The following is a 24,606-nucleotide window of genomic DNA, read 5'->3' as shown; positions in this document are numbered from 1 at the left end:
AACTCTCCTTTTGTCATTGCCTTCTTAATTACTTTTGCATGGAGGAGAAAACCAAACTTACTACTGGTTCAACCTTAATACCATTTTCATGAAAGCTAACCAATAAAAAAAAAGAAGAACCTACCATTCCTATAATCTGTTCATCTTAGCATCATGAGGTGGTTATAAGCATGAAAAATTTTCATTGTTATCACCAGTGACATACATCACAGTCAATGAAATCTTTCTGCTCTACAGAGGTTCTTACACTACTCTCCTTATCATCATATCTTATCACCTTCCAGTAAAGCATTAAGAAACATGACTAGTGATAGTCACAAATTGGTCTTCCTCTCAGCAGAAACTTGCAGAATAGTGCATTGCATGTTTGATAAGGACATTTTGCTTTGTCTGTCTTTGTTTGGATTTTTTTGTTGTTTGACTTTTAAAGTTTTGATTTTGTTTGGATTTTAAAATCTTTATGAAGAGATTTCTTAGAGATGCATATTGCTTATATCTGCCTGACAGAGAGGCAGACAACAAGAAATGTATTAGCTTTTCCAGCAGAATGTGGTGAAGGCAAAGATAATAAACAAAGGAATGTTCCTCAATTCCTGTTGGAATACATTCCAAGTCCCTGGTCTTCCCCTTAGAGTAAACTTTGCTGTGAACAGAGGTTTGACTCTTGTTATCCTGGAAGACTTAATTTGGTAATTATAGATTTCCTCCATGAGCTTTAGCTAGCCATTTAGGTTCCTGGGAAGCAGTCCACAGAAGAACTTGAAGCCAAAGACGGAGATTTTCCTAAGGACATTGAAAACTCTTTAAGATGACATAAACAAAGCAGTGATGCATGTAGGTGTGTCGTAGTTTGGGATTGCCAATTTTAAGATATTTACTTTTTGTTGTGAGATAGAATTATGAGCAAAAGCAAAGCAGGTTTAAAACTTAAAAGGGGATGAAGAAAAATTTTATTAACAACACAAAGAAAATAATAAATTCAGAACAGATCTTCAGACCACTCCCTTCTCTCCCTTTTTAAACCTTAACAACATACAGAGACAGATCAGTCAATTCCTTACTTACATAATCTTTTTCAGTTCACTTTAGGGAGAGGAGTTTCTTCTTGTTCAGCTATAGGGAATTTTTTCAAGAGAGGAGACAACCAGTTCTCTTGGAGATCTGCAATCATGAAACACCTCCCACCTCCAACAGCCTCCCCAGAGCTGTGCTTGTGGGCCATGTCAAAGTCATGGGGCATTACTTTTAAGGATGAGCTACTCAAAGGCAAAAGTTGTCTTTAGTTTTCTTCTCTCTGTTCATACTTCATTCCCAGGAACAGAGATCCCCCTTTTTCCCTCAGGGCAAAGGATCTTCCAAACACTTCACACCTCACCCCACCCCGCCCCCCCCCATGACTTTTTCCACGTTTTAAAGGGATTTTTTTAGTGTAGTACAATCCCCCCCTATAACTTACAAAAAGATTTTTCAGCCAACCTTCATGGCATCTCCTCATTCTCCTTCCATCTAAAAACTTAGCTTTTGCTTCACTGACTTTGGTGTATCTTTTCTGTTCTTCTTCCTCTCACCCAAGGAAGGATGGAAAGTCTGTAAGTCTTATCTGAACATTGGTAAAAAAAGTTAAAACCTCACCCAGAAGTTGCAGGGGCTGTGCCAGGCCATGCCGGAGCTGTGTCAGGATCTCAGGGTGCCCAGGCCACGCTGGAGGGGCAGGACGAGAACTGCAAAGTGCAGGCAGAGGAGAAATGGGTGCCAAGGCCGTGTGTCCATGGCTTTCCCCCGGCGCTGCCCGCCCCCAGCTCCAGCCCCAGCCCGGGGGTTCTCCCTCTGCCCTGCCCAGCACACAAAGCCCTGGGGGCTCTCCCGAACCGGGCCCGGCTGCCTCCCCCCAGCCCGTGAGGGCGGCCGGGCGGGCTCGGCCACCCCAGGGCTGCTCCGAGCCGGGGCAGGGCAGGGCAGGGCCCCCCGAGACACAGACACACCGGGAAAAGGGCCAGGATCCCAGCAATGGGCTGGATCCTTTTGGTTATCGGGGCCCCTGGTTGGAAACGGGGCCCGGCAGCCTCCGGAGCCCAGCCCGGCCCGGACCCCATGAAAGGGACCCGGGTCAGGTCGGTGTTACCTTGTGAAAGGATGGAAATGCAAGAGAGTTTTCCCGGCGTTTACTTGCTTCAAATGTGATTCACGGAGTGAAACGACTTTTCCAATTGGTTTCTCAGGCTGTCAACAACTAAACCAGTCTCCAACTGGTCTCATCAATTCACAGAGGAAGTTCTCATGGAGGTGCCTTCAAGGCATAACCAGTGCAAGGTGGTACCAAGAAAAGGACTTTATATGTTACTGGTGTTTCCCAAACAGTGGAAGTGCTCAGGAATATTGCATCACTTCAGGAGCTGACAAAGTTGAGAAAAATTTGAAGCCACATCATTGTCTGAACAGAGATGATAGAAATCCTCCTATCTGAGACTTGCACCAGAGTGAATCTAAGACTATTCTTAATTTTGGACTTCTTATGAGGGAATGCTATGCAGGGTGGATTATAGAGAGACCGTAGGAAAGCAAACATAATAGTGGATCAAATCTGAGAATTTGAGTTATCTTTCTAAATGTGCCTCATCATTTCTGAAAGAACTTAGATCATAGTTCTTTGTTTAATGTGATGCTTAGTCTTATTTAGATTTTAGCTAATTTATCCTGTATGTAGTATATGCTTTATCCTTGCTTCAGAATTTTACAATCTACATAATTGGCATTGATAATGAGAATAAACTAAACCAAAAGTGTTGTTTGGGCAAAAGGGAAAAGAAGCCAGATCATGCTGCCAAAAGTGCAATTTAATGCAAAATGCTAAATATTTTTGGTCCTTGATTCACTGATAGAGCACTCCTGCTGTTTTGGTGAGATTTGGAATTTCTTAAAAGTTACATGTCTTCATGCATAAATGAAGGCCACTGTCTTTCTTATTGTGCTGCAGTCTTGACATTTGTATGTGTATGTCTCAGAGATACAGGTGAGGAAAGATTTGTTTCTCGTGTTTTCTGTGCAAACAGTATTTGCTTGAAATCTGAAAGGATGAGGAGTCCAGATATTTTACCAATACCTTCTGAAGAATTTGAAAGTGAAGAAATATGTCTTCCTCAAGCAGTGTTCACATAATGAGGAGAATATTGCAGAAATTCTTGATTGACTCATTTGGTACTAAGCCAACTGCTGGAAAATATTCATGCAGCATTCACAGTAATAACCAGCCAGATGCAGACCCATCACTTCTGCATGCAGATCTACAAGCTTCCAAACAGCACAATGAACTGGAATTGTCCTGTAAGAGGAAGTAGTCTTGGTCTTCTGATTTGCATCTAGATTATTGAAAATAATTGTATTGTGCCTTCTTCCATGTGTTGATCTGTGGACAGTGACAGGGAAAGTTCAAGCAGAAAAAATAACACCTAACCATACATGGACACTCACTCTATTTTTCCCAAAGTATATCTCAGTTTGTCAGGTTTTTTTCAGATACTGACAGTGGTAGGCTTCAGTGTGTATGTATGCAAATGGCCCAGATATCAAAAAGGAAAAAAAGAGGTCTTTGAAATATCTATGCCAATGAATTAAATATATATGACTTTAAAAGTACCTTTTTCACTTAAACTTCCTTCCTTGCACATTAATTAAATATTATCTCTAGGATAAGTATCTCTCATAGAAGACTAATGTATTATTGTCACATAATAATGGAAGAGAATGACAGAATCTCTTTCCCTAAGAGCAAAGAAGGATTTATTAATATAAAGAAAACACTCATAGCCCTTGAGCAATTCTGTTTCGGCTTCATAGAGAACCTTTGCTAGACTCCCCTCATGTCTAGCTTCCTGCTAGAGATTCAAGGAAGCAATACATATATCCTGCCAGTTTAAAAATCAATCCTGTTTTCAGGGGATAATTTAATATCTAGACATGATGTACCCAATATCCAAATATACATTCATTTTTATGTTTGACGCATCAAATGCTCTGACATAGCCAAGTTTCAAAATAAATGGTTTGTTTTAGAGGTTGGATATGTCATATTAGCATTCACCCAGCAGATAGAGAGATAGATCAGAGAGTGATCAGGACATCAGGGAGACAGTTTAGAGAGAGATGAGAGAGGCCAGGTACACCTTGTAATGTTAAAAAAAGCTAGCTAGCTAGCAAGAAAGAAATTGTATAAATAGGTCACTGCAGCCCAGCTGAAAAGAAGTTTAATTTAAACTTGTTAGTCATCATCTCCAGAGGCCTAATCCACTCCCTTCTTTGAGGGCGGTTCATTTAGCTGTGTCTTATTTGATAGCACAAATAGACTCAAACAAGAAACATTATATCAGACTCATGCAGTGTACTAGCTTGAAGGGGGAATCAGCACCACTTGCCATGCTAAAAGTTCCTTCTTCTTTCCTTCCCAATTCTTCTTATTAGCCTTAATTTGTTCTCATTTGTTCTAGTTTTGCTCTTCTGGTTTCTTCCATAAGTGGAAGCATAAACCCGTGTGGAAACAAGAGAAGGTGTCTGGTGCAAATGCCAATGACACATCCTCAGACACCCCAAGGTATTCAGCTCTCTAGTTTCTGTTCTGCTTTGCCCCTGTCTCTACCATTTTCTTTTCCTGACAATAGATTTTTGCCTTACTGTGTATCTGGGATTAGTTAAACATAGGTCATTAGTCCCATTTCAGACATGGCACAATACTTCTTTCGTCATCCCATGGCGATCCCAATCCAGAAAAATGTTCTTCCCTCTGTGTCTTATTTCCATATTCTGACAAGATTCTAAAACATTTCAAATAGTGCAGATATCAACATTCTTTTTAACTGAATTGCTTCCCACTTACACGAACACATGTATGTGTGTGCATACGCATACTCAGGTGAATGCATGCTTACCTGGAAATTTGTGCTCATGTCCTCAGAAGAGATACAAGTACCTATAAGGAAATTAAATTATAACTATTTTAATTGCCTGTTGAGTCATGCTTCTGTCTTTGGGGTAATTTGATTCTTTATGATGGTGTAAAATGAAAACAAACTAAACCTTCTCATCTTGGCATTGAAGATGATGTGCTGCTCTGTTTTAGCTCAGATCTCTCAAGTGTAATTTTAGATGCATGTAATCATGACTGTACACAGACCATAATTGTCTGTATTCTAATAATTTAATCCCCATATTAATATATAAGGAATAAAACTAGGCCTGTAGTTTTCTACGGGTTTGATTTCCCACAAAAAATGTAAGTAATCTTGAATGACTATATAGTGAGAGTTAAAGACTGAATGTTAATGCTAACCTTTCACTACTAGCAGGTGCTATGTAGACTGGTACTACTGACAGCACTGCACAAGAGATCAGAGTGAAGTAATTAAAAGTTAAAAAAATCGAGAATTTTTTAGTAGAATTGCAGGGAAAATATTTCCCAAAATATGCCCACAGGATGGCATGGTCTGCCTGTTTCCTGACGTCTGTCATGTTGATGAACATCACCTCCACAGACCCCTCCAAAATTCTGGGCAGTGGCTTCCATTTTCAAGTATTTAAATCACATCTTTTGGGATCTGCACCATAGATCTCTTAATTTTAATTGAACAGATACTGATGTATGGGTCTTGGATTTACAGACTCTTAAAAATATTATTAGCAACCACAGTGCACCACTCTGTATGTTTAGATCTATATGTTGCTCTCCTTCTTAGTCTATTTCTACACTGGAGAATGCGTCTCATTTCTCTGATGCACCAAAATGTCCCAGCTGCTGTACCTATTGTTCAGGTACAGACACCTGTAGGAGACAGTCACCTATCTTTGATGTCAAGTAGACACATGAATTTGAAAACAGCTGTTGTTTATGTTCATTGTTGAGACATATTCCTTAAGCTAAAGCAGAAAGTTTAAGAACCAATGCATGGAGAGGGTAGATAAATAATATGATTAGCATGTAATTGATATTAGCAAAAAGCACCACATTCTTCTCTACCACATCTGAGAATTTTGCCACAACAGCCAAGACAAAAATCTGCCCAGAGACTAAGATTAAATATTTAATGACTGCTTAGAAAAAATGAGATTTTGAATTTAAATTTTTGTTCACAAAGGTCCAAAGAGAGCAAAACTAACTGATTCTCAGTTCACCAGATACAAAAAGGCATAGGAAGCCCTGATTCTCATCTATGAAGTCTAAGAGCTGATTGACTATGTTCTGAAATTGCAATCACAAACTATGATTTGTAAGAGTATAAGGGGGGGAGGGTCTTGCAAATCAGTACAAAACAAAATCTTGACAAGCTTTTTGCCAACTTCTCAGGGTAGTTATTTGAAATCTTAATATTGGACTACTGACCTAAAAATACTGTTAGTAGTATGCAGAGGCATTTCTCTGTTCAGATAGGTTCATGCTTCTATGTATACAATGATGGATACTTAGACCCTTGCTTACATGGAAGTCCTTAACCAACAATGTACTACACCATGTATGTTGAAACCAAAATATCACAAGTAACTATGCTACAAAAAAAGACTTATTTTCTGAATACAAATAAAAATGCATATGTTAAATATAATTAAGTCAAGCTCAAATTCTCATAGCCTAATCCATCAATGGATAGGCTCCTCCTAAGGTGCACTTAATGCAGCAAATTGTACCCTTGGCTCCCTCTTGCCTTTTATTTCTCCTTAAAGTCATATGCAGTGAAAAGAGGGAACAAACATGAATGATGCATTCCTGATTCACTAAATCACTGTGGTCTCTGGCAAGAGCTCAAATGTAAAAATGTTTAAGTCGGCCTCATACTACCAAACAAATGATGCAAAAGGAGACCTCAAAGTACACAGAGTGAGGGGAGATAAATGAGTACCATGTCAAGAAAGCAATTTCTCACTGAGTTTGCACAGAATGGAAATTTTACTTCCAAGAGATGGTTAGGGAATCTTTCTAATAAATCTTCAGTCCACATTCATCGCTGTGTCTTTTTTTTAAACTTACTTTTTAAGAGCTGTGTAAGTTATACCCTCCCCAGTGAAATGTGTCAAGATATTACCAGTCAAGTTGAAGGAATTTAAGTGAATCATCTCTATCTCTGTGTTTATATTCGTAATAGACAAGGATGGTCAAACAGATTTCATTTTGTGCATGTGTTGAACATCTTTTCAACCAGTGAGGTCTTCTCAAAGTCTTCTCTTATTTTAATAGTAACTCATGAAATAAAAAATAAAGAGAAGTTGCGTCTCATTCCCAGAAAAAGGCTCTATGATTTTATTTTAATTTTAGGGATTTTTAAAAAAATGTTTTACCCTCCTTTTATGTACACCTGAGATTCAGATGAGTTGAGATTCAGATGCCTCAGTAAAGAGGCAACTTGTTTTCCAAGTGACCTAGAGACTGTAGGTCAATATTAGAGTTGACCGCTCAGCAGAATCTTACGTCTCTTTAGACTCTTGATTTGACTTCCTTTCCCGTAATTTCAACCACATGAAAGGCAACTTAGGCTGCATCCAGTCTAATCTAGTTGTTTTGTGATTTCTGTCATCACTGAAATAGACACACTCTCAAAAAATAAAACATAAGACCAATCTAAGGCAGGCATTTTTAAGCTTTGATGAATTATCTTGCAGGGATTTTTCACTCTCTATGTTGAATAAAGACAGTCTTGAATGACAATCTGTAACTGGGTTTCTGTTGCTAGGTGTCTAACATTACATCAATTCCATGCTTACAATATCACACAGTAGTTATTTTTAATGATACTTTAGTCATTTTGGCAATGTTATCCTTAAATTCACCATTGATGACACAGTAGTTTTAACTCAGATCCTGGAAGCAGCTGAGGGTGGACATGCATCTTACTTTTTGAGTGACTGTAGAGGAATTCTTCATTTTTTTGTGTGAAAATTGTGTTCCTGTTTTGATTGCCTGCTTCTTTATGTTTCCCAAATAAATAGAGACCAAGGTAATGGTATCTATCTGAATTATTTAAAGCATACTTTACTGATACTTCAACTAGGGGATGGTTTGCAATGTGAACAGGAGGATCTTTCTGTTGAGTGTCTTTTCTTTCAAGTAAGATCAAGTATTCCATCTGCAGGATGATGTTATTTAAAAATCAATTGTGCATAAATGAAGACTTTACATCTCTGAGGTTCACCTGGTTTAAAAAAACCCCTTTGAATCTGCAGAAGTGGGGACGATGTCTCTCCTTTTGACAAATTGTTTTTACATTTCTCTGGCCATTTACCCTGCCATTTAGGTTAGAACAAGAAACAGATACACTAAGTCTTCATATCACAGACCAAAATAAATGTATTTCCAGCACAACTCCAAAAATCAGATGTCACAAATGACATGAAAGAGTCTTATCATGCAAGAATTTCTGTCCCAAAAAGTAATCTAAACCACACCATCACAATTATTGCCAGTTTTACCAAATACTTGTTTTTAGTCCTGGATATTATGTATGCTTAGAAGGGGGGGCATATTTTTTAATTTTATTTAAAATTTTCTGCATTTGTTTATAAATGCAACTTGAATGCTGTTCATGGAATTCTCCTGATTTGTTACCATCAAAGAGTGTTCCTTATTCTATATTGTGTCCATTGCTACCAAAGAAACCCCGTAAGAAACAAGTGTCCTTTCTACCCAGGAATTGACCCAGTGCACTGTGAGATATCTCTTAGGACTTGCACTGAGACTACAGGATACAATATAAGTTTTTCTCAACAGTGTCACTTTAATAGCAACTCAGAGAAAGAAGTTTCCACCTCTCCAGCCACTGTTTTGCAAGACAGCATCTTGTCAATTAACTCTCTTAATTGGTTTCTGTTTCTTCTCTAACTATGACCTTTTGGCCTTGCCTACTGCACAGCATTGCTTATTCAAAGCACTGGGTTTATATGAACTTTCTATCAAAATCATCCCCTTGGAAGGGAAGATAAGTGATAAGAGGTTTCAATACTTGTGCTTTTGTTTTTCCTCTTTGTTGTCTCTTGTAGCTCACATTAGAACCTGAATCATCATAAAGTTATGCACCATAAGTTTGTGTTTTGTATTATGAACTTCTTTAAAAGAAGAAAAAGAAAGACTAGATCACTCTCTGACTGTATCTTTAAAAAAAAAAAAGGAAAACAAACAAAAAATCCCAACAACCCAAAAACCATGGTTATTGTGGATAAGAACAAACTGTTCATCTATTAGGAAAAAAAATAAAAAAAGATGGTGCAAGTTTTTTAGGTATAAACTCATCAACATAATTCTAAAGCATTATGGTCTTTGTTGTGAGAATGAGAAAACCCCTGGTCTCCCCCTAAAGAACATTAAAAAAACATTACTGACAGGAAATTGAAAAAGTAATATATGTCTGAATGAATATGACAACTTTTTTCTGATAGAGCAGATAGATAAATGTCACATACAAGTTTCAAAATACATTTAATTTTGCCACCACAATGGCTATTCCCTTCATAAAATATATATGAATAAGGTTTGAATCATAAAACTTGACTGTGATAAACAAATGCATATTTGATAGCTTTCTTCTTTTCTTCTTCTTTTTTCTTTCTTTTTTCTTTTTCTTTTCTTTTTTTTTTTGAGATGCTAATTCCTATTTTGAGGTTATTTGTTGTTTACACATCTTTACATTTTCATTTCTGAATGAAGCAGCCTGGTGGACAAATATTGTGCACATTTAGCCTGAATAATCTTTCTTTTTAATCTGAGAAATGGATTTTGGGTTTGGAATTTTTTTGTTTCGTTTGGGGCGAGGGAGGATGGGATTTGTTTGGATTTGGGGGTTTTGGTGTTGGGTGGGAGTTTTTTTTTGGTTTTCGTTTAGGTTTTTTTGTTGGTGATGTGATTTGGTTTGGGGTTTTTTTGTGAGGTGATGTCAGGAGGGGGAAATGAAGAAGAAGGAGAAGCTAGTAATGCTCCAACTCAACTATCATCACAGAACCAGAGAATATGCTGAGTTGGACGGGACCCACAAATATTCATATTGTTTCAAGGGCAGTTAATATATTCAGTTCTGTCTCAGAAATTAGCATAATCCCTTGATCTATAAATTTGAAAATCTGTGATTACCTGCAATTAAAATATTCCGTATATGAATTATACTGTAGCACTTTCATTTCACCCATCTCTTCATTCTTCTGCTGTAATTCCCATGTGTCAGAAAATCTTCTCCACTATTTCTCCAAGATTAAATAAGAAGTGCTTTTGGAGGTTTCATATTACTGAGACTGAGTTTTTGGGTGTTTTTAAAATGTAGTACAAGAACATTTTAACTACAATATGCATTTTGACAATATTTAAAACTAAGTTTCATTTTGCTGTTGCTTTTTTCTCTCATTCACATCTGCTTTATTCTCCTCATAGAAGATTCCACCATTTTTTTTTCCATTTAATATCTTGCTCTTTGGGTTGTTAACAGTGAGGCTACTTAAATTAAGGTAAAGCCTTAATAAAGGAAGCAACATCTGATGAACCTTACATTTTCATATGTGAAACATATCTGTGGTTAGATTCTCTGGTTCATTAAAGCACTGAGTATAGAGCATCACACCATGAGAAACCTTCTTGTTTAATTTCAATCTCTTCCACATTAAGGCATTTCACACCAGAAGACAGAGGTTGAATTAGGCTGGTGGACTTGGCAGTGTTAGGTTTATGGCTGGATTTGATGATCTCAGAGGTCTTTTCCAACCAGCATGATTCTGTGACTTTAAGCTTTGGCAAAGCCAAGCTGTATAAGTGCTCTGAATAATCCTGTGGAGGAACAGCTGAGGTTCCTACAAGAGGGCTGTAGCTGTAGCTGTGAATGATGTCTTCTGAACTTGCTGAGGTTCTCTTTATTCAGAGCAAGTCATTGAGGTCCCCTGACACCCCAGCTGCCACAGCTGCAAGAGTAATGTGGAAAACTATATAGCTCTAGGGAAACATTGAAAGTAAATTGTAAGGGTCAGTTCTAGACTATAAATGCATTTTTTCCCCCAGCTTTTGGCATTTCAGTACTGTTGAAGTTAAAGTAGCACCTACTTTGTTCTTCTTTCAGGAGCCTGTAATCCAGTAAAAATTATCAGAAAGTGCAGCAGTAGCATCCCACTTGAAAGTCTTGACAATGTGCATCATAGTCTTCAGTTATCTTAACTAAGGAAATGGGAGATTATTATGTAATATAACAATTTAATTCTCTGATGACAAATAGGACTGTTGTTATTTATTGTCTACGGCACCCCCATAATGAATGGAATACATAATCTCACTCGAACCCTGCGCTAAGGTCTTATTCTAACATATCAGAAAATCCAATGGCCTGCCCAAAATTACTGAAATTGTAAGTACAAGACACATGACAACTACACTGATGGAGAAGGGATTCCGGAAACAACTGATTTTTTGTCCTAACCCTTCCTTTTCTCTAGAGTCATGTAAATAAAGGAGCCCCTCACCTTTGGTGCCCTGTAGATCAGAGCTGAGAAGGAAATCCTTTTAGGACTGCTACGGAGACAACACGCAAGAACAAAAAATTGTCTGTGATCTACCTTCCACAGAGCAAGCCTTGGGGATATGGGCTCTGCTGAGAGTAGAAGGGAAATTCAAAGTAGTTTCAATTCATATAAAAATACATAAACAAATTTTGATTTGCCTGTCTGTATCAGGAACATCTTGCTTCCACACAGTAGCTATGTAGGTGCTGAAGATGGGATTACCTCAGGGCCGCTCCTACTTTTAATAAGAAAATAATTTAACTCTTCCTTAAGCAGACCTATGGACCAGACCTGAATGAAACTGGTAATTAAGCTGCATGTTCTCCTCACAGGTTCTTAAACACAGTCTCTTGCTATGTCTTCCCTAAATTTGAGAATCATTCAGTTAGATTTAACTGTAATTTTTAAGTAGTTGTTTCAGTAGGAACATCTTGAATGTACAAAAATTAATTGGTAGCCCTGAGAAGGGGGTCAAATGGCCAGTGGAAAGGGATGAATGACTGTATGCTGGATATTCATCTCCAGACCTGCAGGCAACTACCCTCCTGAGTTAAATGCCATTGCATCAGAATGTTTTGTTCTGAGAGAGACCTTAAAACTAGTCATTTGTGGTAGATACTAAGTATCTGTATTATAGAATTTACAACTATAATTCCTATGAAGTGGTGTTCAAAGTGGACAAATTTAAGCCAAGCTGTAAGATGTCAGCAGAGCACCTTTCTTTCCCTTCCTTCTGTCAGGTCAGGTGAAATGCAGTAATGGTGCATTTGATAATATGTGATAATGTAGTGACTATGCTCCCAAGCACTGAAGCACACGTTTCCACTGCTAATATTCAAGAAAACCAAATGAAGTGTATTTTCATCTTCAACATAAAAAACATACCCTACTTTTTTGGATATCTTTTCTTCATGACTCTTAAGTAGCCTTACAAAAATTACATAAGACTTACAGGAGTACTGGTGGGGAGGTAAATGGAGGCCTGGAATTTAACAAACTTTTCAAAGGTGAACTGATTAGCAGAGCAGTGTGCTGAACCAGGGGCCAGAACAAATTTTGCAAGGTAAGAAGGAGGACTAAAGCCTAGCTTATATTAGGTTCTGCAATTTTCATTGGTACTAAAAAGAGCAATCAACTCTGTGATGAATGCAGGACAAAACGAAGTTATATCTGATCTCAGGAAAGTTTTTGATTCCTAGACATTTAGGTCTAGAAACTTGGAGTCATATCCATTTTCCATTCAAAAATTTGCATGCAATCTATCTAAGTTTTCCCACCTTCTTTCAGTGAAATGAATTTCTTCTCCTTGTCTTCAACTCCCACAAAATTGTGATGCATTACAGCAAAATTCCACTTTATAGGCTGGAATATTGGTTTCCACCGTGATATCCACGATAGAGAGATAATCCAGGACAGTTTATTCCATCATAGTCATGCTGTGATAAGCATTGTGTCTTGTTCTCAGTAGTCAGAAAGTCACTTGTGGAAGAAATGCATGTCCTGAAAAACTAGAAAGTGTTTCAGCAGTACATTTGTGTACTTCACAGTTACTCATCTCAGCCTTGCCCTGAGCTTTTATGCACTATCACAGTAAAAGTTACAACTCTTAATTAATAAGACAAACATTTTTATGTTTTATTTAGCCAAAGTTTAGATCTAAAATTGTAGAAACTTCACCTAAGTAAAGCATGACTTTGTATTTAGACAAATGTCATCTTGTATGGGTGCTATGTTGAAATTATGGATTGAGAGACAACTACCATATCATCCACAGTCATGGCATCTGTGCAGCATGCTCAAGATTTATAACAGTATTTGGAGAAATGTGATTGTCTAACAACAATGCTGAGTATCACTGCTACTGATTGATTACAATATACATTAACCTTCTTGCAGTGAATTTTCAGTAAATCTGAAACGACTGAATGAATCAGCATGCACAATTAATTTCGCCTTTAAGAATTAGAGACTGAGAAATATGGTGATCTCTGATAAATATTTTATATAGTGTAGGTAATTTGATAGTCAGAAGATGTGAGAGGATTATTTGAGAATATATTGATGGCCTAGAAATTCTTTGACCTGTAATCTAATTAAAGAACTCTGGTCCTAAAGATTACATCTGAAGATTATTTGATGGTTAGTGATTTCAGTCTAGTTTCTCATGGAGTACTAAGAAAACATCCATTGGTATTCTAAACAGACAAGTCAAGGACAGAATGAAACATCATTAAGCTTTCCCAAAATTTAATTTTGTTTCCTCAGAAAATTTAATGAATGAAAATTAAAAAGAAATATAAGTCTTTGAGGTAGCCAAATTTGGCATACATTTGCAATACAATAACACTTCTAGTGGAATAACTTTTCAGGAATGGCATCACAAGATAAACAGTGACAGTGGTGACCACCTGCTGAAGTCAGTGCCATCTCCTTTATTGTCTATGCAAAACAAGTTGAAAGGAACAATCAGGGGTAAGAAATAAAAGTATAATACCAGAAATAATCCTGCTCATCCAGGCACAAACATTGCTAGTAGCATGCCACATCCCTTTTGAAAAAGAGTATTATTACACTTTGAAAAATTAAACCCACACTATTTCAGTGAGACTGTTTGGCAGTGGAGGATGTTATCTTGTTCATATCTGTGCAAGGCAATGTCTCAATAGCAGCTTTTATTTAAAAATCACAACACTGTAGAGCAATTACTAAACCCTGCCTCCCTCATTCTGGCTCCTCACCTCTTGACAGCATCTCTGTAGTAGGCCTGTACAGTGCAATACAGCACCAAGTAGCAGAGGTAGTTCCAAACAAGCTGATAATGTCACCATAGAAGCAACCTACTCACATTGGCACACATTATGCTGGGCCTAGTTAGGCTTGCTGAGAAATGGGAATTAGTTTCCCAAGCTGTCCTTGAACAGCTCAGCATGGCACATATTACAAAGTGTAGGGATGCCTTCATTTTCTTGTGCTGCGTGTCAGATTCTGATGTGGCTGGAAGCAAGTCCACTCTTTATGGTCTGAGAAAGAAGTAGCAGGAAATAATGTTATTGCTCAAAAGAGACAATCCTTGGTCTAAAGGAATTTAAATCTAATTTGCAATCTGAAGACACAAATTGATGTTTGGGTTAGCAGCTGCAGCCTAGATACAAAGCTTGAAAAGTTTGAGAAATTTTATTTCAGAGCAGGGATTTCTTGTCTCTGAGATGTTTGATACTTAGTTGGTATTGAACTCTTCAGAGAAGCCAAACAACAGTGATACTTCTGTAGGCAACCATGAAAATTGCAGCATGCATGAAAAGAAAGTAGAAGTGAATGAGTATTTCTGAAAATATTTTCAGAATTTTTTAATTGTAATTAATTCTAAAAATTCACACTTCTGGCCCAGTTGCTATGTATTTAATTCCTGAGAAAATGAATACTATTACTTTTGGTTATCAAGAGGATTTGCCAAAACATCCCCAAAACCACACATACAGAATTGCATTTGCTTGTACACACCCTACAAGGACCTGCACAGTAATCAGGAAAACTATTTGTGACTTGGGAGACAAGCAGTAAACTGCTAAAAACAGTTAGTTATGAATTCTTTAAGTGATCATCAAATATTTTTAGAAATTCTGGCTGTTTTTTCATAACAAATACGATAGTATTGACCCTCCTGTCATAACATATCATAGATCTGTTGTCATAACAAACAAAAATATCGCTAAAATATTTTATGCTAGACATCCATCAAATAATTTTAAATAATAAGTATTTTCATAAGAAACTCACTAGCTGATTTTCAGAAATGATTAGGACCTGCAAATCTAGTTAAAATCAACAGCTTATTTGCTCAACTCAGGAAGCTATGACCTCTAAGGGTCCTGATGCCTGATTTAATCCTTGTTTTTAAAAGGAAGTTGAATCTGATAAGCAGATTGCTTAAAAGAAACAATTCAACAGACAATGTAATTTTTAGTCTTTAATTTGATAATTATATATAGATTTAGATTTTTTTAATGAGAAAATATTGTGTTATTCAGAATGTTTGATAAAAAAGACTACTTTTATGGCAGTACACATGCTCCTACTACCAGAATGTGATCATATTTGCTTAAGAAAAATTTCACATAATTCCGATAGTGATGACAAATAAATTCCTGTATAGTTTGATGTTAATATCCTAACATTATTTTCTAAAAAAAAAAAAAAAACAAACTGAGAAAGCAGACAGAATGTTAGATTCAATATTCCATTGTGATGCTTACAAACAATAACCTATCCAATATGTTGAATGATATATGAACAATACTTAACCTTGAAAATTGCAATTCTTTACACAAAATGGTGACCCAGGAGTACAGTTTCATAGGTGCCTGTTTTCAGTATCACTATTTGATGCCTTTTTGTCAAAGTAGAATTTTGTTGTGCCATCTTTTTGAGTTGCCATTAGGAAATAAAATGCAGCCAAGGAAATTTCCAAGCTTTGCATGAATTAACACCACTTCTAATTTAAAAGACATGGACAGCCTTAATTTCATCCTGTATGAGGTTCAAGAATCATATTGTCATTAGTCCAAGGAAGGAGATGGAATAACATTACTTCAAAAGAAGTCTGCAAACTTTGTTCCTTGTATTCATGATTCCAGTTTTTCAGTGTGTAAATTTGGCAGCAGATTGTATATATGCAGTATAGTCCATATAAATAGCTGGTTTTAGTGATATTGGTAGATAATTGAAGTGTATTTTTGAAAATATCTGTGTCTACATGTTTATAATTTATATAGATACTGTATACATATATATATACATATACATGTATGTGATTGAGAAGGGGGCATCTGCACAGAGGCTAAAGAATCCTGTGCAGAATCATATTACTATATCTTTTTCTCAGTCATTTTCTCCACAGATTGTCTCCTTAAATAACTCCTGCTGATAAAGTAACCATGCAACATACCTTTGAACACAGCAGCTTCTGAATAAAGTTTGCAAAACTGTACAAAATTATAGAATCATGGGATGATTTGGCTTGAAGGAGACCTTAAAGATAATCTCATTCCAACCCTCTGCCATGGGCAGAGACAGTTCTCACTAGACCAGGTTTCTCAAAACCCCATCCAGCCTGGCCTTGAACTCTTCCTGGGATGGGGCATCCACAGCTTCCCTGGGCAACCTGTTCTCACCACCCTCATAGTAAAAAAATGTCTTCCTAACATCTTATCTAAACATCCCCTCTTTAGTTAAAACCATTACCTCTTGTCCTATCACGGATTCCTTGTCCCGCATGCCCTTGTAAAGCTGTCCCTCTCCAGTGTTTAGGCCCCCTTTATATACTGGGAGGCTGCAGTAAATTCTCCCCAGAACATTCTCTTCTCCAGACTGAAGAGCCCCAACTCTTCCAGCCTTCCTTCATAAGAGAGATGCCCCAGTCCTCTGATCATCTTTTTGGCCTTCTCTGGACCTGTGAGGTCCCTGTCTTTCTTATGCTGAAGGCTACAGAGCTGGAGGCAGCACTCCATGTGGGCTTGAGGAGGGCAAAGTAAGGGAGACAAACACTTCCCCCGGGATCTGATACAGCTCAGGATGCAGTCGGCCTTCAGAGCTGCAAGAACATGTTGCCAGGTCTCATCCACCAACTCTCTTCTTATGTGTCTATGTGCATGTGGTGGCTTGTCTCATTTTGAACATTTTTCTGTTGATTCTTTCACTTTTCCTGTGTTTTTCTGTTTTGTTTTCATGTTGTTTTTCTGTTGTTCAAAACTGAATAATTAGCTTTCAATATTTAAAGAGCTGTAACATTGATCAAATTGAAGAGATGTTTATTTTGATGATACTACTAAAAATACTTTATATTTCCTTTTTATGGTTAAAGACATTTTTTCAGATGAAATCCCACCATTTGCTTTATGTCAGCCCTGGCTGACAGTAGAAACAAACTAGTGTAGTTGATTTTAAGTTTAAAAGTTTGATTTTATTTACTTCAGAGCAGAAACAAAGGCATCTATTGAACCATCCATATGGCTAGTTTGTAATATTCCTTTGGTTGTACTGGGAAAACAATGAAGCAGGCCACCATCCCTGTTTCTGTTGAGAGGAGAAGAACTTAACAAAAAAATAGCTGTGTGCTCCATTTTAGAGCATCATGGTAGGTTCACCTAATGTCAAGACACAGTGGGTTTATTAGGAGACAAGTGGAAAGACTCACTACTGGGAAATCATCTATTAGTCTGTCAAAGAGTTCTGCAAAATCTGGTTTTGTATCTGCAGTTCTGTAATTAGACATTTATCCCCAGAAATTATGAGCAATCACTCAGCTTCTGTCCACAGTTTCAGCCTGTGTGTTACAACTAAGTGAACCACAAAGGCAATTACATAAGAAGGAAGGATAAAAATGGAATTTTACAATGTTATTCTTTCTCTAAGAATTGCTTTTTCAAAGGACCAGACTTTTAAGAGATATGTTTCTATTTAATTATTAAGAAGAAACCCTTACTAAGCAAGTCTGAAATCTCTTTAAAGGTACAATACTGACTAAAGTTCAGTTAATCAGTGGTAAGACATTACCCCGCCATTATGGGGGTAATATTCACAGAAATTATTGATAAACTGAGGATTTGGGATTTTTCCCATCCGTGGTCAGCTCCATTACTTGGGATTTTGCCATCACTTTATTCGTGTGCTATTCTTTCATTGCAGATAAATTTGCAGTTTGCAGGACTATGTAGGCAAAGACCACTGGGTCCACACCTGGTATGAAGACGCAGGTTGACAAATTAATTTAATGTGCAAGCCAAGCCTTACAATTTTATTGCAGAAGTCATCTTGGAAATGGTAAGTTCAAGTTGTAAGATCTGAGAGAGCTGATATCAGTTATTTTGAAGTCTTAGGGTGTTAAAATCACACTAATAGATTAATCAGTAGGAAATATTCAGATGCTGTTAAAAGTCACATGAAATTTCTTTTGACATTACAAACAAACAACTGACTTTTAAAATTTAGTTAATATTGGGAAGAAGAAAAATACTAAATTAATTTCTGTAAAAAACACTCTATAAGAAGCTTCATACAATTGATGTATGTATTAATACATGAGCAAAAAGGAAAAAAAAACCACACTGAATACTTGAAGTGATAATCTGACTCCACCAAGGACTCTGTGACTTGAGGAGGGCCAGAATTGCAGTCTTTGTGATTAGTAGAGGAGAACAAAAACACTGTCTCTATAAAAACAGTTGAAGTCTGAATTTACATTAAATAGTACATTTTCCACCTGCGCTGCATTTTGTTCCTGTATGAGGAACATGTAGCTCAGAAAGATAGAACCTGGTGTAATTTATTTTAATCAACAAGCAGATTACTGTGCCTGACTTCCTTACAGAAGCCTTGAGAAGAGGATCCCTTGAATCAACGCTTGGGCTTTCAAAACTGTCTGATTGCTATTTTGTGTATGCCACCTGTTTTGCAGCTCCTTTGTGAACAGTCCTTGCTTTCAGTTGCATGATGTATGAAAGGAACTGTAAAATAAACACAATAAACTCTCCAAACTCTTAAAATTCTATTTTTTGTAGCATGAGAACTTTTAGGGATGTGGGGTTTTTTCTTCAAGAACATCTTTGGCAAGCAGGATTGTTTATGAATTTGAGTCCAAGCACTGACGGAGTAAGAAGCATGTTCTGCTTTGTCTCAGAGAAGACAGGGCATTGAGGATGTCTCACTGTGGAAGGGTTCAAGGCCAAGTTGGATGGGGCTTTAAGCAGCGTAGTCTAGTGAAATACATCACTGCCCATGGCTGGGGAATTGAACTAGATGGTCTCTAAGAGGCCCTTTTCAACTCAAAGCATGCTGTGTGACTCTGTAAGTATCTTGTGCGATGAGTCCCTGTCACATGCTATTCCTGAACCATCTTTGAATATAATCTGAAGTAGCAGCATTTCCTAGAAAGGAGCAATGTCTCTCGACTAGGGAAATCACTGGCAATTAAATAGTCTGTACTGTGGCACGCCAGTGCCTGAAGCCTGTGGCATGGCCTTGTTTTATTTCTTGGCAAAATTCAAATGTATCAAAACCATAAACTGTCTTCAACTTTTACGATAATTTAAGAGGACAGATTAGCAAGGCCCAGAGTGAAATTTCATTCCAAAATTAGAAGGAAGAAGGATCTGGCTCAGCATCACATCAGTCACACAAGGTTTAAGGAAGGTATCTAGCTGTAGTACTTATTTGTGAATCAGTGAGCAATTAGGATATTTAGGAGAGGGTAAAAGGGAGAACTTGAAAGGGGAAACCTGAACCCAATTCTAGCCATCTCAAAGCTGCCTGCAATAATGAGTAGCCCTGTTGTTTAAGTAGAGACAAGCGGATATCTTTTTCTTAACCAGACAAGAATTTACTTTGGTAAAAAGGGAAATAAAATCTTCTGAAACCTCAGTAAGTTTCTGTTTCCCATTAAGATTTACCCTTGGGTCCTACGGTAACACCCCTGAGGGCAATTGCTCATTTGCCCTTCTGGAACACTTCTCCCATCTGTGTTTTTCTTGCTCCATTTCTGTCTGTGTGCATGTACAGCACGCCATGTACAGTATGGCATGTGACACACATTAATACATATAGATAGCCTTCTGCTTCTGACCTTACAAACTGTCCACTTCAGCATTGTCATTCCATGAAATGTCCAAGTGTAGTCCAAGAAATGCATTTTAAATGTGAATGCAAACATTTCTATTACTGATAAAACCAACACAGCATTTTTTCTTTGCTGGGATTAGGACCTTGATAGTTAAAGTTACATTGGAGTAATGACAGTCCAAGGTTGCGTCCTTTACAGACATGGCGAAGGAAGGGGAGGCCTTTGATATGTCTGTGCTGATAAAATTAAGAAGGATTATTTCTTGTGTTTAGTGAGATTATATTAAAAGTGAAAGAATATATTTGTTATCCATAAATATGTTAGGTCACAGAAACTGGGAGATATTTACGTGTTGCACTGCATTGCAGCTGTATTTCATGCATGCTGAAAGTCTGAGTTTAGAAAACAATTTAAAATCTGATAATGATGTAAATAAATGCCTCTCTCCTCAGTGAACAGCCATCTTTTCACATGGACACGAAAGCAGTTGCCATTCATCTAGGGACACCTAAAATAAAATAAAATAAAATAAAATAAAATAAAATAAAATAAAATAAAATAAAATAAAATAAAGTCATTGTGATCTGCAAAGAGAAACTCTCAGGAAATTTCAGCTTAGAAGGCTAACTCTGAATATGCTTCACCGTGCTTCATTTTCAAGCGCCGTAAAATGGGGGTAATAATCTTTATAGATCTGTCTACCTTTTAACAGTGCCTTAAGAACTTAAATTCTATCTTTACAGTCTTCTGAACAGTCTTGATATATGCAGCTCTTAGTAGCTGGGCTTGCCATTTTATCAGGTTCTCCCACAGAAGAGCTGTCCTGCTTTACATTATGGTTCTCTGGTCTTCCCATGCTAAAGCCTTCTAACTGGGCAGGTTTGGTAAATCAGTGATGACTTCAGCACCTACCACTTGTTACCTGAGCTGCCACAGCCAACAAGGTGCACTCTTCTTCCTCCAGGAGTCAGTTTAGGTTGTCACCCAGTACTGCAAGGTTGAGCCTACCTAGAGGCACATCACTGGGTGTGACTGCTGAAGGAGCAGTCACTCATTAGGACCCTGTCACTCAGTGGAGTCATATCTTAGCCTAACAATGGAAGAGGGTGATAAGAACCACCTGTCCCTCCAGCTATGCCTGAATTTCTTGGATATTGTTGCATGATGCTTTTTAAGAATGGATTTTTTTGGGGTGGTTGTATGTCACCTCTGGTGATTTCAGTAGGCAGAGAACTTCACATATCTCTGTTACTCTTCACCATACATTTCACACCTGTATTCATTTTACTTCCATAGCAAGAGAATCAGTGTTGCTCTACTCTTGCACTCACACAAAGCAACTTAGTGGTCTGCCCAAAAAGCTAACTGATGTTTTCACTGAACAGCTATTTTAGAGCTCATTTTATACTCTATTGGATGGGTTCTATTGATATAATAGAGATTAATTGTTGAAATCAATAGGAATGTAATATGTTTTGTTTTATATATTTATATATGTTTTATATGAGCAAAAAAACTTGCTTTTGAGTTTCACTAGGAACATTTCAGCCTATTTTAATGAGGAAACTACTTGGTGCCTAGTGCTAAGTATACTTCTCTTTCTCTTTCCATCCATTCAGCTCTCCATACCTACTTAATGGCTTTGAATCATCAGATTAATTTCTGTAGAATTTGACAGAAACAAAGAGATCTAAAAAGATTACTAACTTCCCAAATGGAATGAGAACCAGCAGGCAGACAGTAGAAAACTACCCTGTTTCTATGGCCACTGAGGAAAAAGAAGGAAAACTCAGTCATAATTCACCTTCTTTCTCAGCAGCCCAGTAGGTCAATATGTGGTCAGGTATACAGGACAATAGGGATCATACTAGTAGCAGTCAAAATGGACAACACAGTGTGGTGAATACTGAGGATAAAGAGGAAGAAGCAAGGTTTCTGGAAAGATGGGCTAGATGTTTTTAGGGAGGCTATGATAAAGAGAGAGAAGGTGAAGGAAATAGCGATGTGCCATGCTCTTTTTATTTTTCCTGTTGCAGCAATTCTATGACTCCAGCTTCGCATGCTGCTGTTTGAAAAGAAAAGAAGTTTGGGTTTAGGCCCAAGGTTCGTCAGAAGTTTATTTCAGATTCTCTAATACTTGTAAAAAGAATCTTGCAACAGCATAACTTTTTCCAGCCTAGCAGCTTATTGACTGACAAGCTTTCTTATGACATCTGTTTGACATCTCATCCTAATATTAGTTTTACCAGCACATTCACATTTTAGGAAATCACTGTATTCTCAAATCTGAGATGTCACAAGTGTCTCTTTCTGCAACTACTTGCCCCAGAAATGTTAGCTAATATATTTTATCAAACATCAGCCCTCCTGTTGTGTTGTACTTCATAGCTGTCATCCAAAACCAGCTGCATTTTTATGAACATATCTTAATAAGGCATGCCCTGAGAGGTACCAATATCCCTTTGTATCTTCCTGAGATCACATGGTAGTAATAAGTGGTCACCTAGAGTGCCAGGTATCAGAAAATCAAGTAAAATTACATAAGCTCCATTAGTAACATTATATGGATTATGTAGAAAGCAAGAGAAAAAGACTGATACTTTTATCTATTTCACTCTGTGTTAAAATAAATAGTGGAAACAAACCATGATCCAGGGCCCAGAGCGTGGCCCAGCATTTGTTTCATGCACTCTTAAACCACAGCAGATTTGCTGCAGATGACAGTGGACAGTGGTAAAATGTGCAGGTGATATGTGACGTGACAAATGAATTGGAAAGTCCTCATCACCCCAGTAAAGGAATGACTGCTTCCCACCCTCAGCCTGTTTTACCAGTCTCTCTGTGCTTTTATCACCTAAGTTTGTTTCAACATGCAGAATATAAGGAATTACATGTGGCAAGTATTTGTGGCATGCGTGCATTCTCCCTGTGTTGTTTCTTCCAGATTATTGGAACAATCCCACTGATGCCTAATCCAGTCCCGTCCAGCCAGGCGGCAGGTGGAGCTCAGGGACTTCAGGTGCAGCCGATAACTCCACAGTTATTGACCAATGCCCAGGGTCAGATCATCGCCACTGTCATCGGCAACCAGATACTCCCAGTGATCAATACCCAGGGAATAACACTATCGCCGCTCAAACCAGGCCAGCAGGTAAATTGTCTGTAGCCTGAATGATTACCAAAACAGACACACAGAAAAGTTCTGCTCCTCACCAACACTCTCATGGCCTCTCCAAAAACCCTAATTTCTTTACCATTTTTAATAACAAAAATTCATTCTGTCCTGCATAGTGTATTACTGCATACTATATATGTAGTAATTAATAATGTCATATTATATAGGGGTTTTTTACATTCAAGGATTATCCACTTATTCTTTTCTTTTCAAGGTCAGTAGAGGACCAACTGAGATGTTTTCTGCAGTGAAAATGCAATAGGAATATGAGCCAGAGTAGACACATCTGGCTCATCTGTCCTATAAATTTCACTTCCTTAGTTAATGGTCAATAAGTAGACTGGGGCTGAAATTATATATGCAGGGAAAACAAGGAAAAATATAAAATCTTGCTAGATTTCCTCACTGGAAAATCCAATATGATTATGTATAATTGCATAGACAGAAAGTATTCTGTGGAAATTATTACTCAGTGTAAGGTTGCAGGTAGTTGACAGACTTAAGGATGGATCCAGTGACCATGCTGAGGTCCAAAAATACTTCTGTAGCTCTTCTTATAGCACTCTACAGTCAAATCCATTAGTTTTGCCTACATCTGTAGAGCAAGGAATTGTAGTCCCAACTTTTTTCTCGGAAGGACGGGAAATTGAAGACAGAAAATATATCAAATGTAATTACCAAAGAGGTACTTACTAAAATGTCCCTCACTTAAATATTCATCTTAGCATTCCTACTGCTGGTAGTGATTGTTTGCTTGTTTGCCATTCCTGCTGACACCTCCGGGCACAGGGAGCAGCTTCTTGTATGCTGCTGAGTATCCCTGGTCAGCTGAACTCCAAACTGATGATTTTATTTTGTTTTATTTTTAAATTTAGAAGTAGAGAACCAGTGGATCTCCAGCGTCATTTTTTTTGTTTGTTCTGAAAACATTTCATGTCCTATTGGTTACCTGGTTTTCCCCATCCCATTCTCTGCAGTATCTAGCATGGGCATTTTCCAAAGCACTTGTCATTTATCTATTTTCTTTAATGGGGGTGTACTTACACTACTGGCAAAGGCTTTTGCAATAGTTGCATATACATGGTTTCAAACAAAGCTGAATAGATTTGAGGGCAGGCTCCATGTTCTCCACCACAGGAAAGCCTGACAATGAAATATGAAACTCAGCAGTTCACATTTGGTTTCCTGGGGGTGTGTGGGGTGGTTGTTTTTTTTTTTTTTGGTTGGTTGGTTTTTGGTTTTGTTTTTGTTTTATGGTTGTGTGTGTGTTTTTTTGTTTGTTTGGTTAGTTGGTTGGTTGGTTGGTTGGTTGGGT

At 37.6% G+C, this 24,606-nt stretch overlaps 1 protein-coding gene across 2 annotated transcripts in view; it reads left to right on the top strand.

Moving 5' to 3' along the window:
- The window catches only part of POU6F2 (POU class 6 homeobox 2), a 307,385-nt gene that overhangs the window by 259,184 nt on the left and 23,595 nt on the right, over positions 1 to 24,606 (top strand). For both annotated transcript variants that reach the window (XM_062498125.1, XM_062498133.1), the window contains exon 7: positions 23,061 to 23,267. In XM_062498125.1, the coding sequence (XP_062354109.1) occupies positions 23,061 to 23,267 (207 nt within the window). The remainder of the gene's footprint in view (positions 1 to 23,060; positions 23,268 to 24,606) is intronic.

Source organism: Cinclus cinclus, chromosome 1 (assembly GCF_963662255.1).
Source record: "Cinclus cinclus chromosome 1, bCinCin1.1, whole genome shotgun sequence".
Classification (NCBI taxonomy): Eukaryota; Metazoa; Chordata; class Aves; order Passeriformes; family Cinclidae; genus Cinclus; species Cinclus cinclus.
This window is presented reverse-complemented; position numbering and strand designations above follow the sequence as displayed.